The sequence below is a fragment of the Bidens hawaiensis genome, unplaced genomic scaffold, assembly GCF_021521415.1.
Source record: "Bidens hawaiensis isolate Kalapana, Puna unplaced genomic scaffold, B.hawaiensis_p1.1 tig00028592_1, whole genome shotgun sequence".
NCBI lineage: Eukaryota > Viridiplantae > Streptophyta > Magnoliopsida > Asterales > Asteraceae > Bidens > Bidens hawaiensis.
In genome coordinates, this window is record NW_027505125.1 from 205,018 (window position 1) to 219,108 (window position 14,091).

General features: G+C 35.1%; 1 protein-coding gene across 1 annotated transcript; it reads left to right on the forward strand.

Annotated features, from left to right (window-relative positions):
- The first annotated feature begins 8,229 nt into the window (after positions 1-8,229).
- On the forward strand, positions 8,230-13,948 carry LOC143610884 (kinesin-like protein KIN-14N). The gene is made up of 15 exons (XM_077085240.1): positions 8,230-8,403; positions 8,513-8,657; positions 8,786-8,895; positions 8,958-9,077; positions 9,546-9,749; positions 9,825-10,034; positions 10,660-10,734; positions 10,834-10,980; positions 11,459-11,597; positions 11,689-11,798; positions 12,216-12,377; positions 12,446-12,645; positions 13,310-13,391; positions 13,476-13,685; positions 13,762-13,948. Exons 1-15 carry the CDS (start codon positions 8,230-8,232, stop codon positions 13,939-13,941), a joined length of 2,268 nt encoding a protein of 755 aa, XP_076941355.1. The 3' UTR covers positions 13,942-13,948.
- Positions 13,949-14,091: the final 143 nt, after the last annotated feature.

The following is a 14,091-nucleotide window of genomic DNA, read 5'->3' on the forward strand; positions in this document are numbered from 1 at the left end:
CCAAACACTCCTATTTATAGGCTGGTAAACGAACCCATCGCGATACGCGATGGTTGATGAAAACCTCGTTGCGTATCGCGACGTAGGGTTGATGACTCACTAGTAGCTTCGCCATGTGGCGAACGCGGTGCCACATGGCAGCACATGGTGCCACCATATGACACGTGGCGGGACACGTGTCACGCTGTCTGACCACGTCATCGCGATACGCGATGGCGTTGGTTTTGGTTCGTCGCGTATCGCCGACAACCCATTTCTTGGGTTTTGAAAACATGCCCATCGCGATACACGATGGGCGTCCTTCTGATCCGTCACGTATCGCGACTGGACAGGAAGACAGAATTTTCTCTTTTAGTCCTTGAACTTTTAAATTTGGCATTTTTGGTCCGAAATTTTCGTGATGTTACAAAACGTAATTATCAGAGTCCTCGCATGGAAATCATAGTAAGGACAGTTGTGTGCAATAACTCGAAACTTGGAACGATTTTGGAAAAACATGACAAATGCAATGTGATAAGTGCATGGTGGATACGACGCCGGTACATCCTATATATAAGTGTCCTTGTCATATTTCCCATTTGTGGCGTCTTTCGGTTCATTTAGAGATAGACATTATTCCCTTTTATTTTAATATGTATAAATAAAAATCTTTAAACCTTTAACAACTACATGTAGTAGTTGTTTTCTTTTAAAATTTTATTTTATTTTAATTTCGGCGCGAAATTTCTAAAAGTTGTGAATCCTGTAACATTCGTTAATTTTCAAAACTGAAAACCCGGCCCGTTTTAACTTTTCGATTTTGTTTCTATTTTAATTTATATAATATTATTAAGTAATCTCAATTTTTGTTTCATGTATTATTTGTGATCATTTCTATGAAATTATACTTTTCACCACCCTTGTAGTATTGTATACTTATTTAAAACATTCATAATCAAAGATCAAATATTCATGTACATGTCCCATGCAATTTACTTGAATTATTATTGAACTACTACTACTGCTGCTACTGCTACTACTACTTTTATTATTATTATTATTATTATTATTATTATTATTATTATTATTATTATTATTATTATTATCTTCTTAACTAATAAAAACTAATGAATGTTTTAATTAAAAAAAACTATTGAAAGAGTTAATGTAAGGTCCCGTTACCGGTAGCCCTACTTTCGTGTTGGATTTACTCATAAACGCAGTTCTAAATATCAGAGTTAATTAAAACATTCGCGGAACATTAAAAACATTCAAACCATTACATTCCATAACCATAATTCTTGTCTTATCGAGCATTCATAGTTATTTAAAAACAGAACATAGTCTTTTAAAATAAAACATCATAGAAAAATCTTCAGATGCCAGCTTCGTCCAACTCTGCCATGTGTCCTCCTCAAGCTACCTGCCTCATTCTACTCACCTGCGTGCATACTAAAAGTCAGCTACGCTAAGTGAGTTCTAGTTAATCACATACTCATACAATACCTTCTTACATTTCATACTTAACCTCTTAACTTTCTTTCATACACACATAAGTGCATACACTTTCATTCTTACCTTCATACTTTCTTTACATACATAATCATACGTTTTAAAGAGCCTTTCGCCCTATAACCTCATAGATATTATAAGGGTCTGGTCCCTGACATCACAGATGTTATAAGGGTCTGGTCCCTAACATCACAGATATTATAAGGGTCTGGTCCCTAACATCACAGATATTATTAGGGTTCCCTCTTCGTTACCATACAACCATGCCTTTCCTTCGTTTGTTAACCTTATCGCATTCATACATATAAGCAAATACATTATACTTACCTTATACGTAACACTACAACCTGACAGTACGTGCAATATCCGAAGATCGTTCACGTACTAACAAGCAATCATTCATACATTTCACATCATTCATATAAGGCATACACTTATCGCTTAGGATAAGTGTATTAACAAACATATAGAGTATGCACACAGCCCCGAAAACATAACACAGAAGTGGGGCTAGAAACTCACCTGAATCCTGTTACGCTCTCCGTTAATCGTTATTCCCTTCTTGAGTTGTGCACGGCTAACTGTATAATATTTACATGTATCAATTAACTACAACTACTCATGTTGTATTTCTATCTTTATATAACCCACAACGAACGGGGGTCCGGGGGCAGCGCCCCTGGCAGCGGGGTCTAGGGGCGGCAGCCCCTAGCAGGGTCCAAGGGGCGAACTTTTCACCAGGCGAAGTTATCAGTTAGGCGAACTTGTCACCAGGCGAAGTTATCAGTTAGGCGAACTTGGCCTTAGGCGAAGTTACCAGTTAGGCGAACTTGTCACCAGGCGAAGTTATCAGTTAGGCGAACTTGGCCTTATGCGAAGTTACCAGTTAGGCGAACTTGTCACCAGGCGAAGTTATCAGTTAGGCGAACTTGGCCTTAGGCGAAGTTACCAGTTAGGCGAACGTGCTTGCAAGCGAACTTGCTTGCAGGCGAAGTTCGCTTGTAGGCGAAGTTGTGCAGCAGCCGCCGCTGTTCATCCTTAATCCCCAAAATCATCATCGTTTTACCGAGAAATCCATGGGTATGGTGTTAACAAGTCCCGCGATCATTCCCATGGCCTTGTTTGGGTAAAACTTAGCCCGGAATGACGTAAAGTTTTGACCTTTATGGTAAAAACGTTCAATACTAATGTTAAGGGTTCATTAATCGAGACGTTTCCATTTTCGGGTTTATTACACTCGTTTTTATCATCAAGTTTACAACTTTATGTTTCGTTTATACTCGATCTACTCTCGTTCTAAGTTTCAAGACTAAACGTTTATAAAAACGAAATCTTTAGGATCAAAACATACCTTTTATACGTTCGGTGTGGTCGCGGTTTGCTTGGTTATCTCGTATATTGAAGATCTAATAATGGTCGGCTTGATTTTTGGACTCGAATCCGCTCTCTCTCTCTCGGCCGTATGAGGTGTAGTGTATGTGTGTGTTTTTGAGTGTGTAGAGATTTATGAAAGATGGAAATGATAGTTAGGGTTTTAGGATGGTTTAAGTGGATATTTATATCCCTTAAAGCCCATGGACCTAAGGCCCATTACCCTTAATCCATCTTAATTAATCTAAGTCCATGATCCGTTCTTTACTCGGTATTACTTACTTAATAACGCGAAATCACTAAACGTAACTTTCTTTATTTATTATTATAATATTCAGGATGTTACAGTTAAACCTTTTAAAAACCCCCACTAAACTATTTTTAATTTGTGTTTTAATTATATTAAACATTATTTAATTTCTTAAATTCTATAAAAATAACCACTCTAAAAATTCACTATAAAAGGAGGACTAATCCTCCATCTTTTTCACACCACAGTACATTATTTTCTTAAGTATAAGAGCACTAACAATTTGTGAGGTTCGATCGTTTCAATTTTTTTAAGCGCGCTTTCGGTTATTATTTTTAAGTTGTCTTCAATCTCAAAGGTGAGTTTCTCACACTCCCTACTCTTTTATTACTTTTAAGGGTAATGTAATACCCAGGCTAAAGCGGAATACACCCGGGTGTGATGTACAGATTGCTCAAAACACATGTGACACTATTAAGTGACAATATTATCATTAATTCATTCAAATCCCAAGTACACAAATTTATCAAATGAACAAATACAAAGAGAAAGGAACAAAACAAACGTATTCTTGTTTATTAATTAACTAACCTAACTTCTAGTGACTTCATCTGTTTCATCCTCTAATAAAGGTACCTGTAACATATATATAAAATAATGTCAACTAACTTAATAGTTGGTGAGTTCACACAGTTTAAATAATATATAAAAACCATACAACTCCATGAAAACTTGTGAAAACACATAAGGGTTCTTTACACTAGAATCAATGGTCCATAAGTGTAAAGAATAAATTAAGGTCTTTTCCAGTTGGGATTGTGCACCAACTTACTCAGATCGGAGTCTCTTTTCCACTAGAAACAATGGTCCATGAGTGCAAAGTGGGGCGTATGATCATACTTATCGAAGAAATTCATGCACGTAATAATTGAGCAAGTAACAAGTAAACACACAAGTCCATGATGAGAATTGTAGTTTGTAAATAATAAATAAATGAAATTGAATTTTGATAGGATATATATGCTACCCCCAAAATAGTAAAAAGGGTAAAAAGGAGGTGTGAGAAACTCACATTGAAGTTGAAGACAAACTTGAAATAAAATCGAAAGTGTGTAATTGAAACCAAAGCAATTGAACGTCACGAACTAAAATAATAAAAACAAAAGAATTACTAACTAATTTTATGGAAAATAAAGTGTTTGTTTTAAGGTTCATGCATTATTATTTATATATACTTTTACCCATTTTAGAGTATTTTAATAATTAAGTCTAACGGATTTTAACAAGCTATTATTTATAAGGTGAATATTTATAATGGAATTTTAGCATTGCCGGTATTGTTTTATTTTAGTATGAATGTTTGTTGGTTTATTTTAGGATTTATAAAATTACATCATTATTATATATTTTATTTATATAATTATTCTACGAGTTTTAACAAGTATTGTCGGGTTTGTAAAGGTTGATTCTTGAACAAAATTGCTAATGGAAATTAAAACAACTTTTATTTAACCATAAAAAATAATTTTATTGATTTTGAAATATATATATATATATATATATATATATATATGATCTAATATAATTAATAAAAAGGTTTTAAAAATATATAACATGGGTTTGCTGTGACCCGAATTCGAACCCGGGTCTCCATGACCACACAACACATACACAACCACTGGACCAAACAGTTTTGATTGTTAACAGATGGAAATAATTAATTTTAAACAAAAGCTCAACATCATCTTCTACACCAAAACCCTAGGTTTTCAATTCTCCAGATTCGTTCTAGGTTTGATTGATTTAGGTTGGGGTTTTGTTAGACGAATCAAAACAATGAAAACCCACCTATAAATTACCTCTAATGATGCTGGAATGAGGTTGAACGACGAGTTGGCCGGAACGGAAATATAAGAACAAGTTGATGATATCAACGAGTTTGTTAGTGAAATTTTATGTCCGTAACACGTTTAGGAGAAGATTAGGATGCTAATTATAGTTGTAATTGATCTGTTGGGTGATTAATTCACGTTAATGAAATTTTTATAATTATCCGGCGGTTTAGTGTTTGATTCCAAACGTTGGAGGTGTTAATACACGTAATGAGACTTGATTAAGCTTTAATATGATGGAGAAACGAGTTTATATCATTAAAATTGATTAAAAATAGAGTTTTGGGATGTTTTAATAGGTCGCCGGAAGTTCACCGCCGTCGCCGGATTTTGGGGCTGCCGGAAAAACGTGGGGGAAGAAGGGGGGTGGGGCTGGGCTTTTATTTTATTATTATTTTAAATGAAATTTACACATAAGCCCCTAAACTATCAAAACTTATATATTTTGTTTTTAAACTATATTTACACATTGAACCTTGGACTTTCATATGTTATAAAAATGAAACAAAAGTTTATAACCTTAGATATATTTTGTATTATACTTGGGTAGCTTGGGATTCGTTTAAGTACAACCTTAAATACCAGAGTTTTGTTATTTAAACGAAACGAGATTGAAAAACGATTAATTTATAACTTGACGAATCTTGAATTATATATTTATATTTATAAATAAAAACTAGAAAGTTAAACGGGTCGGATTTTCGGGTTTGAAAAGTAACGAATGTTACAGGTAAAATATGTATCCTACAAAATTTAATTACTTATGATTTCGCTTACAAACTACAATTCGTTACATGAACTTGTGTGTTTACCTGTTACTTGCTCAAATTTACTTGCTCATGGATTACTTCAAGATAGTATGATCATACTCCCCCTTTTGCACTCAAGACCTTGTTGTTATGAATGAAAAATGGCCTCATTATCCGAGTATGTTGGTGCGCAATCCCAATTGGAAATGACCTTATTTGCTTTTCACAAGTTTTCATGGAATTGTATGGTTTTTATGTATTATATCAAACTGTGTGAGCTCACCAACTATTAAGTTAGTTGACATTATTTTATACATATATTACATGTATGCTTATTAGAGGATAAAACAAGAGAAGATACTAGACTTATGATTATTAATAAAGTATTTGATATGTTTCATTTCCTTGTAACTTTCCTATTTCAAAACAACATGTTATTTGAATCATCAATTAAATAATGATAATATTGTCACTTAATAGTGTCACATGTGTTTTGAACAATATGTACGTCACACTCGGGCGTATTCCGCTTTAGCTAGGGTGTTACATATACCCCCGACTAGGGTCTAAGCCATTAAATATAATAAAATAATAACTTAGGCAAAACCCCTACCTTACGCGGGTATTCGGAGTTTATACGCGTAAGCTTTTACGCGCAACTCTTCTATTTTATGTCGCGTACTTGAATCTATATCGTTAGACCTTCGGGCTTGGCACGCACTTCGAGGGTTGGCACGCAAAACGAGGCAACATATGGGGAGGCCGCATCGTGCACATACTTCGAGATAGAATGTCGGATTACTTTTGGGTGGCACGAACTTCGAGGATTCGTTGGTTAAGAGCACAAATTACGAGATAACGATTGTCAGGTCGAGGTCACGATAAACGAGGTAGAGAAGTATACTAGAGAGAAAGAGAGTGATTTTTGGTGTGAAGGGGAATGTGCCATGACCCTCCTTTATATAGGCTGATTTTGCAGGGCCGCCGCGTATCGCGGCACGCCCTTTCTGGGATTTGGCGAGACAGCCATCGCGTAACGCGATGACTCCTTGGCTATACCCGTCGCGTATCGCAATGAGTTAAGATATTAGAATATTCATTTTTGATTCCTTTACTTTAATAAATTTGCCACATCTTGGTCTTGCTTCCACTTTCCAAAACAATAAGGCGGCTCTCAAGCGGCTCACGGAAATGCGAGCGTACGAAGTACGCCATCAAAGCACCACATTGCGTCCTTTGCCCATCGCCCAAGCCCGTGCCCGTGCGCGTCGGGTGCTTCACACCCTCCGCTAGGAACACTGGGTGCATGCTAGGCATAGAAGAATATTACTATGGAAACTCCACTCTTTATAAAGAGATTCCAAATCTTTCTTACTTTCCATGTGGGATGAGTTTTATCTTCCTTATTTATACATATGTGGAATGCTTTCACTTTTTTCCATCTTTCCATGTGTGATGGATTTTTTTCCCATTTTCTTAATATGAGATTGACTTCTTTATGGAATATTTTTATTTCCTTATTTAAAATTTTCCATTACTTATTTTTAAGAATAATTTTGATCCTTTAACTTTAATAATTTGTTAAATTTGAATCAAATTTTTTGGGATGTTACATGTATTGATGATACCATGGTCTTGTGATCTGATTTCACAGATCAATTTCGTGAATATAAATATTTTTGTACGTCAAAGTACGTTAAGAATTATTGTATTATATATTTTATCTATAAATTAAACTAGTTTCAATATAAATTTTAAGTTTCAATAATGTTTTTCTTATATATTAGTAGCGTCTTGTTTTCTTTTAAAAGTAACATCTAAAAGAAAGTTTCAGTCAATGAACTTTTGCTGAACTGATATTAGAGAGGAAATGAAGATTTAAACTGGAGGTCATAAAGTCTCAAGTTTGAATCCGATCTTAACATTACAGTGAGTCTTCGAGTGACGGGGTTTTCCCATCACTATCTATAATCGTGGACGTATGTTGTCGCCTTTTGCCATCGAGCCATCCCAAGTGACTAGAATTCATTTGTTGACCGTTTAAAAAGAAAAAAAAAAGAAAAAGGGTCTCCGGCTCTCCATTGGAAGAGAAGAAGAAGAAGTAGTCAAGGGGCTATAGTTAACCGGCTCTCCATTTAGTTATTAAAGTGACAAGAATAAAAAAACACCCAAAATATAATAATAATTCCAAGCAACGGTATAATAATAATCTAAAATCTTGGTATTTTGTTACATCAGTCCAAAACCAGCCTACAATAATAATATTCAAATTTCAAAAACCCCATTTACGCTCTATCATCTCCTTCCTTCCTTCCTTCCTTCCTTCCTGCCTGCAAACAAAACTCAAAATTAATTACAATCTTTACTTTCTGGGTTTTAATTACAAGCATCCGCAACCAAGCACCAATTTTCTTTTCTTTACTTTCTGGGTTTTAATTGCTTCTTTGTTTGTGTGGTGATCAAGAACAAGAATAAGATGGTTAAGCCGGCGGCTAATGGTCGAAATCCACGTCAGGTTCTGTCGGTTGTTAATGGCGGTCAACAACCGGAGAGCGTTGATTGTGGCGGTGGTGGGTTTGAGTTTACGAGAGATGCTGTTGCTGCCTTGTTGGCTGAGAGGATTAAAAACAAGAATACGCTTACATACAAGGTTTGTTGATTATTATTATTATTATTATTATTATTATTATTATTATTATTATTATTATTATTATTATTGTTTTTAATGGATGATGTTAATTTTGAGGGTGTTTTTTTAGGAGAAATGTGATGTGATGAATGATTATATTAAGCGCCTCCGGACGTGCGTCAAATGGTTTGAAGAACATGAAAGGGAGCTTTTGGTGGATCAAGAACAGAGTAACAAGGCCCTAGAGTCTGCAGAAAATAAATGCAAAGATACAGGTGAGCTTGTAATTTCGAGCAGGGTGTTCGTGGGTGGGTCGGTTCCATGCACACCTCAAATTTCAACAACGTTATCCGTCCTTTTTTATCCTAATTGAAACTTGTTTTTGCTACTTTACTGGTTGTAGAAATGCTAATGAGTGAAAAGGAAGAAGAACTGAATTCGATAATAATGGAGTTGCGCAAGAATTGCACAGTTTTACAGGACAAGTCTGCAAAAGAAGAATCGGATAAGTTGGTACGTGTTTGAATCTTGATCCTGGTTAAAGCTTATCGTTTTAATGGTGAAATTAATCGCAGGCCGCGATGGAATTGTTAACGAAGGAGAAGGAGGCTCGGTTGTCTGTAGAGAGATCACACGTGTCCATGTTGGAAGAACTTGAAAAGAATCAAAGAGAGTGTTCAAGTGCAAATCAAAAGGTTATTTATATATGATCTTGATGAAATATGCTCTTTTGTTATCTTATAAATACGTGCTACACTGAAATAACCCATCAACCGAATCAGAACTGAAATAGCTGACCTGAACTAATAACTGATGGTTATTTTTTTTAGTAACTGAAAGTTACAGTTAGATTTAATAACCAAACCGGACTTGTTTGAATCCAAATTTATTATTTCGTTCGGGCCAATAGGTTTCATGCCCAAGTTTACAAAGCTAAAGGACGAAAGGTGTAGTTTACTGTAAATAAAAATAAAAATGGCTAAGTTTGAGGAAAAAGCACCTTACGAAAAATAATAATAAAAAAAAACTTCACATTCACATAACTCCAGATAGGAAGTTAAGTCTATTTTAAGTTGGGCGCGTTTCTAGCCCAACTGCATTTTGTGAAAATGATTTGTAACCGAATCTAACTGTTTTTCATTTGGAAATAATTTGGTTCTCAGATATCATCACTTGACGACATGTACAAGAGACTGCAAGAATACAACACGAGCTTACAACAATACAACAGTAAGCTTCAATCAGAGCTTAATGAAGCAAACAAAATCCTTAAAAACGTCGAAAAAGAAAAGGTTGTGGTGTTGGAGAACCTCAGCAACTTAAGGGGCTACTGCACTTCTTTGCAAGACCAGTTGGCTGCTGCTAAAGTCAGTATCTTTAATCTTTTAATCAATTTACATTCATTTTTCATATATTAATATATGTTACGTATGTATTATTAGACAAGTAGCAATGAGACACTGAAACTAAAAGAAGCATTGGCAAGTGAAGTTGGATCTTTAAGATTGAATTTACAACAAGTGAGAGATGAACGTGATCGTGTGTTGTTACAAGTTCAAGATTTGTCAGTTGAAGTGTTGAAATATAAGGAGTCGACCGGGAAGTCGGTTGCTGAATTAGGGAGCCTTACTACGAAGTCAAGCGAGCTCGAGGTTCTGTTTGTTGGCTTTTTTTTATCTGCATCATAACTGCAATAACCAATGGTTTGGTTTTATATTTTTAAAAACTGAGTTTCCGGTTCGTTTTGGTTTTGCTATAGCCAAAAAAACCGAAGCGCAACAAGAAAAAAACCGATTTTAAGTAATTGTGCAGTTGAAACCTTTTAGGTCTAAGTGTGTAATAATAAAGTAACTATATTTTAACTAAAGAAAAAAAATCTAGTCCCAGCGTTTCAGGCCCAAATTCATGTCATTTTTCCAGTCCAAAATTTTCATGCACAAATGTTAAAACCGCTAAAACCAAAATCGAACCGAAGTCATTGTAAAACTGAAAACCCAAAAAACCGATTTTGAAGTAATTTATAAGAATTTAATAAATATTGTAGCCCAATAATTTTTTGCCGAAATGTGTAGTAATTGTTAACCAAAAAATTAGGCCTAAATTCATCATTTTGGTCCAAATAGTAAAACCGAACTGAATCATTGTAAAAAGCGAAAACTGAAACCGAACCCAATGTAAAAACTGAAAACCGAAACCGAATGGTTTCGAAACCCAAAAACCAAGTTTTCGGGCAACATGTTATTAAGTGTGATATATTTGCCGTTCTTTTTTCTGCAGGCAACATGTTCCTCACAAAGTGATCAAATAAAGAAATTACAAGAAAAACTTGCTGCTGCTGAGAATAAACTACAGGTTTGACCTTTTCTTTATGAACATGAGTCATGACACTTTGTTGTTTGACTTTTTTCTAGTTGACTGTTGACTAATTCTTGATTTATGTGCATGTTATAGATGTCTGATTTATCAGCATTTGAGATAAGAACAGGATATGAAGAACAACAAAGAGTTAACTGTGATTTACAGCTTCGTTTAGCCGAGGCAGAACTAAAACTCGTTGAAGGAGAATCTTTGCGTAAAAGGTTGCATAACACGATACTGGTAAGTTTCGTGCTCTATATAATGTGTTTTTTTTAACAAATATAATAAAGAAAGTGTGTTCATACTGTGTGCGTTATAAGTGGGATTATCCCGGGTATGCTTGTTTGTCTATTTTTAACAAATAATAATGAAAATAATAATACGAAAAAGCTGGGATTATACCGGGTGCATTTGTTTGCTTGTTTATTTTAACAAATTATAATTAAAAGTGTGGGATTATACTTTGTACATTTGTTTGTTTGTTTATTTTCAACAAATAATAATGAATAAAAATTTAGAAAGTGGGATTATACTAGGTATGTTGTAGGTGGGATTAGTGTGGGTGCATTTGTTTGTTTTGTTTAGTTTATTTTAAACAAATAATAATAATAAGTAGGATTAAACTGGGTGCGTTATAAGTGGGATTATACTGCGTATGTTTGTTCGTTTGTTTATATTCAACAAATTATCTATATAGCGTGCTTTTGTTTATCCACAGGAATTGAAAGGGAATATCCGAGTTTTTTGCAGGGTACGACCTATGTTGTCTGATGATGGTGCTGACAATGAACCAAAGACGGTTTCTTTTCCTACAGCAACTGAAAATATTGCTCGTGGCATTGAGTTATTGCAAAATGGTACCATAAAGATTCAATCTTTTTAGCAGGGTTGACTTTTTTGACCGTTCGTTTGATGCTAATATAATTGTTGTATTTTGTTGTGAAAAAGGACAAAAGCATTCTTTCACGTTTGATAAGGTATTTGTGCCTGAATCTTCACAAGAAGAGGTCTTTGTGGAAGTTTCACAGCTTGTCCAGAGTGCTTTGGATGGTTATAAGGTGATGCTTTTTGTCTGGTATTTAAAAGTTTTTAGTATGGGTAGAAAGGGTATAACAGTCTTTTCACAAAAAAGTTAAAAGAGTTTTGAATGCTGGTTAATGTCAAGGACCGAAAGCCGTAATATTACCGTCCATGCAATTAGCTCTTATTTTTATACATAAAAATGCGTTAATAGTTACAAAAAGCAATATTACCTTGATAATTGACTCGTACCCCTCTTAGCTGCTTGACTTGTTTGACCCAATTGACTCATTCTCTTTAAGCCGAACTATATATGTCCATTAAAAACACTCTTTGCGGCTTTCAACTTGCTTGACCCGTTTGACATGTTCCCCTTTTATCTAAACCTTTTTATTTGACCTGTTTGAGATAAAAACATAACCCATTTCGACCCATTCATGATTTTTTTTATGCAGGTTTGCATCTTTGCTTATGGTCAAACTGGTTCAGGAAAAACTCATACAATGATGGGTACACCTGGAAATTATGATGGTAAAGGACTAATACCGCGTTCGTTAGAACAAATATTCGAGTCCCGACAAATGCTTCAAAACCAAGGGTGGAAGTATGAAATGCAGGTTTGAATATTGAACCATGTTTCTTGTTTAGAATCCAAAGAAATTATTTCATATATACTGCTTTACAGGTTTCGATGTTGGAAATATATAATGAGACAATACGCGACCTGTTGACCACAAACCGACCCGTGTTAGCCGAGTTGGGTACCAAACAGTATGCAATTAAACATGATGCAAATGGAAACACACATGTTTCTGATTTGACTGTTGTTGATGTACGGAACAGTAGGGAGGTTTCGTTCTTGTTAAACCGGGCTGCACAAAGCAGGTAATGACATAAAAAACAGGTTAGGTTGTATGGGTGATGTGAGAAAAAGGGTAATTTGTGTATGGGGGAAAACGGGCCGGGTTGGGTAGGTGATGGGTAGAAAGGGGTAATTTTTTGTATGGGTCGGGCTGGTTGATATGAGACGTCATTTAATCCAAAATTTATATTTTTGACTCATTTGATCCAAAACACCTGGTCCAGTTTTTTCAGTTATAAACATATAGTGATTCTGTTATTTTAATAACGGTCTTATGCTTGAATAAAATGCTCAGCAGTTTTGTTGCCCCAAACTGTATTTGACCTGTTTAACCCGTTTAAATCATTTAACCCATTTGAGTTGTTTAGAAGGTCAAAATATGTAACCTTTTGTGACTGATCAAATGATGTAATTTCTGCATGGGCCAATACAGGATTCGGGTTCGTTGGCATGAGACATTCTTTTTTTTTTTAGATTTTCAATAATGCGGGTAACAGGTACTTTTTATGGGTCTAAACAAACCGGGCCAGGTTGGACCAAAGCACTTCTTGCCTACTTTTTTATTTCAATAACAATCTTTTTCTTTGAATAATGTTTCAAATTTTTATTTATTTGCGTCCTGTTTGACCTGTTTTCTTTTAAGCTAGTTATTGTTAAGATGGCCAATTTAAACTGTTTAAAATTCAGGTCTGTTAGTAAGACTCAAATGAACGAACAGTCTTCAAGAAGCCATTTCGTGTTCACTCTAAGGATCACGGGTGTTAACGAGGTAAATAAAAAACTTCATTGTTTTCTTTTTAATACCGTATCAATAATGGTGCTGTCGAACTTTCAAGCCTGGGTTAATTTGTAGAGCACAGAGCAACAAGTGCAAGGTGTACTTAATCTTATCGACCTTGCGGGTAGTGAGCGTCTTTCCAAAAGCGGGTCCACTGGGGATCGCTTAAAAGAAACTCAAGCTATTAATAAAAGTTTGTTAGCATTAAGTGACGTTATATTTGCTCTATCAAAGAGGGAAGAACATGTGCCTTATAGGAACTCAAAGCTTACATATCTTCTTCAGGTACCTAAGTTGACTTTAAGTTTGACTTTGTGATGGATTTGACTTTGACTTTGACTTTGTCTTTGATCTTGGGCAGCCTTGCTTAGGTGGAGATTCCAAGACTTTGATGGTTGTAAATGTTTCTCCAGCGCCTAGCTCGATTAACGAGTCACTTTGTTCTCTTCGCTTTGCTGCGAGAGTTAACGCATGTGAGATTGGAACGCCTCGGAGATATTTGTCTATGAAGCCATTGGATGCTAGATTTAGCTATGGCTGATGTGTTTTTGTGGTTATAAGAGTACACATGTGTTCGTAATTAGTAACTTGAAGTTGATGTCTTTTGAAAACTTTAACATTCTGGTGTTGATAGGTTGAAACATTGGAGAAAAAGGCTGAAATGATTGATGAATATTATTAACAAAAAAAT

Coding starts and splice junctions, on each gene's coding strand:
- LOC143610884 (XM_077085240.1), top strand. CDS start 8,230: ATGGTTAAGCCGGCGGCTAATGGTCGAAATCCACGTCAGGTTCTGTCG. Junction 8,896..8,957: donor AAGAAGAATCGGATAAGTTG/GTACGTGTTTGA, acceptor AATTAATCGCAG/GCCGCGATGGAATTGTTAAC. Junction 12,378..12,445: donor GGTGGAAGTATGAAATGCAG/GTTTGAATATTG, acceptor ACTGCTTTACAG/GTTTCGATGTTGGAAATATA.